A 2,500-nucleotide genomic window follows, 5' to 3' on the forward strand; every position below is an offset into this window, starting at 1 on the left:
TTAGATGAAAGCTACATAATAATATGTATTTTTTATGGTCCCAATTATATTTTGTTATATATCCCACAGAAGTATTTTAGTTGAACAAAAAGAAAATAAAGTATGTTTATCACTCTTTGTATTATTATAAATATTTACAGTATATACACAACGTACAACATTTATAATTTCATGAATATTTCATAAAGCTCATATTATATAAATAAACCCTATACACAGCGTATGCATATAAAAAAGATACATTTTACTAACGATTTTCCTCCCATCCCATGTATAGTACTTTTTAGTCACATGTCCTTACATTCCTAAGAAGCAACGTGCTTTACAAATAATCCCCGTCTAACTGATATGGACATTTCACATCATTAAACGCAAAATTTCACCGGCGATTCCTAAAACGTCAGCCAATAAAGTTGATTGAGTGCAATGTATCATGTCCTGACGAAGCAATATCAGCCAGCGTCGGATTAATATGAAGTCCCCAGGTTAGAGGTGGAGGGGATGTCAGCTGACTTAGCAGAACGGACTTGCCTCCCTCCCACTTGTCCGCTTTAATTGGATTATACGCCTAATTAAGATAAAGCTAACAACCAACGGACTCCCCCGAGTCCCTCTGGATATTATAAATTGTCAAGACAAGACTGCCTACTAGAAGAAGCCTAGCACGTTCCCTCTGCAGAGCCGGTCTTCTAGATTATTTCCCCAGAACCACCCGAAGGTTGATATCCGAAAGAATAGATCTAGATATCCGACCATTTGTACACTTGACAAACGGCTTGTACTCGTCCATCAAGGTACTGAGCATACTTGAATCAGCGGGGTTTCTTCCCTCAGTAGGCCATTGTCCTCCAGGTTATTCCAAGAGTTGTAATTCAAGCTGGATAGTTAAGCCTTGCATCCTCCAAGCTGGTCAGTCCTTCCAAGTATCCTCCCTCTAGCTGTTTGTCAGTCAGTCAGTCCATAGATCCCGGTGGGGGGGAGGGGATATCCTTCCTGTGGATGTGGTTTCTCGAACTTGTCCTGATTGGATTGAGCACAATAATCTGAAGGTTTGGTCCTGGCAAAACTCGGCTGAATCTCTTTTCCCTCACAAAATAAACTGAAATTAAACTTTTTCTTTTCTTCTTTTTTTTTTCTTTTTTTTTAATTTTATAGTTTTTGTTTTTTTGTTTTTTTTGTTTTTTTCATTTTTTTATCCATTTCCTGATCGAATTATTTAAGTACCAGTGAGACTCTTCAGAAGCCATTCGATATGATCAGCTGCTGATTGAACCTGCTTAATGGTACCACTGATGGTGATTAAATTACTATATTTGTGCCTTCGTGGCATATCTATTAAGCTGACTCAACTCTGCCGGGTGATTTCCATCAGCGTCCTTCCTTCCACTCCATATATGGCTCTGTGAAACTTCCTCGGGACATTCAAGTCGACAGTCACGTACCCGTTGAGGCCATAGTCCCTTGTGGTGGTGGCTCTAACCGTTTCACCTTGGAAGGTGATGTGACTACTGTCGGATGAGGAGATGGCCCTTTCGGGCTTTTCGGGTTCCAGGTCAAATACGATAGGTTTTCGAGTAGTTCTCTTTGCAATCTTTTCTTCCTCTTCCTTCTCCTTCCCCTCGTCCGTGGAAGTTTCCTTTTGGAGCCATCGCTCTTCCTGGCGGTTGTTGGTGTCACGGACAGCGCCTTTTGAGGCTAGTAGCCAGCCAAGCACCTGACCCACACCAGATGCCCCTCCAACTTCCTCCTTCTCAGCCTTACGTCCGTTGGCATCCTGGTCCTCTGCCTTGACTACTTTTTCCTCACTTTTATTGTCTCTGACATCCTTTTGGACATCTTCCTTGTGACCATTCTTAACATCCATCTCGGTAGAGATTTCTAAACTTGTCCTGTTAAGTCTCACTTTCCTCATTCCAGGTCTGTTTTCTTTCTTCTTATCTCCCCCTTCAAGTTCCTCCTTGGGTGAAGGGATGATCTCATTTGCCACAAGCAGCTCGTCCTTCAGACCAACATTTTCTTTGGTGAATTGGACGATCCTCTCCTCTGACATTTCCTTGCTAGAACTTAGATGGGAGACACGTCCCTTGTGACTATCTCTCTCCTTGGTGATAGAAGCCATACTCTCCTTTTCAGACTTAAGTTTTTCCAGTTCCTCCCTCAACTGAATATTTTTTTGCTCCAATTCACTTAATTTATTCAAATGTTCTTTCTTTAGGCTTTGTAACTCTTGTAAAAGGCATTTGTAGCGGCCATTCCTGATCAGATCATTTATCCTTGCCTCATTGAGGCTCTTTTCCAGTTCATGTGTCTGTTCTGAAATCTGCTCAATTACTTCCATCTTCTTTTTAACGAACTTTTCCAGTTTCCTTTTGTTTTGATGAACTTTTTCCAATTTCTCAGTGTGTTCAATATTTGATTTGTCTTTTTCCATTAATTCATTTTTATATTGTTCAAGGAAAACTTTTTGACTGCAGAGTTCCTGTTTTAGATGTTCGTTTGT

The 2,500-nt window shown here is 40.6% G+C and overlaps 1 protein-coding gene across 1 annotated transcript in view; it reads right to left on the minus strand.

Annotated features, from left to right (window-relative positions):
* Nucleotides 1–1,345: 1,345 nt before the first annotated feature.
* LOC137635914 (serine/threonine-protein kinase MRCK alpha-like) overlaps nucleotides 1,346–2,500 on the minus strand; it is a 1,455-nt gene continuing 300 nt past the window's right edge. Inside the window, exons 1-2 of the mRNA XM_068368357.1 lie at nucleotides 1,796–2,500; nucleotides 1,346–1,714 (exon numbers count right to left, since the gene is read on the minus strand). The exon at nucleotides 1,796–2,500 is cut by the window's right edge and continues 300 nt beyond it. Coding sequence (XP_068224458.1) covers nucleotides 1,346–1,714; nucleotides 1,796–2,500 — 1,074 coding nt within the window. The remainder of the gene's footprint in view (nucleotides 1,715–1,795) is intronic.

This window comes from Palaemon carinicauda, chromosome 3, assembly GCF_036898095.1.
Source record: "Palaemon carinicauda isolate YSFRI2023 chromosome 3, ASM3689809v2, whole genome shotgun sequence".
NCBI lineage: Eukaryota > Metazoa > Arthropoda > Malacostraca > Decapoda > Palaemonidae > Palaemon > Palaemon carinicauda.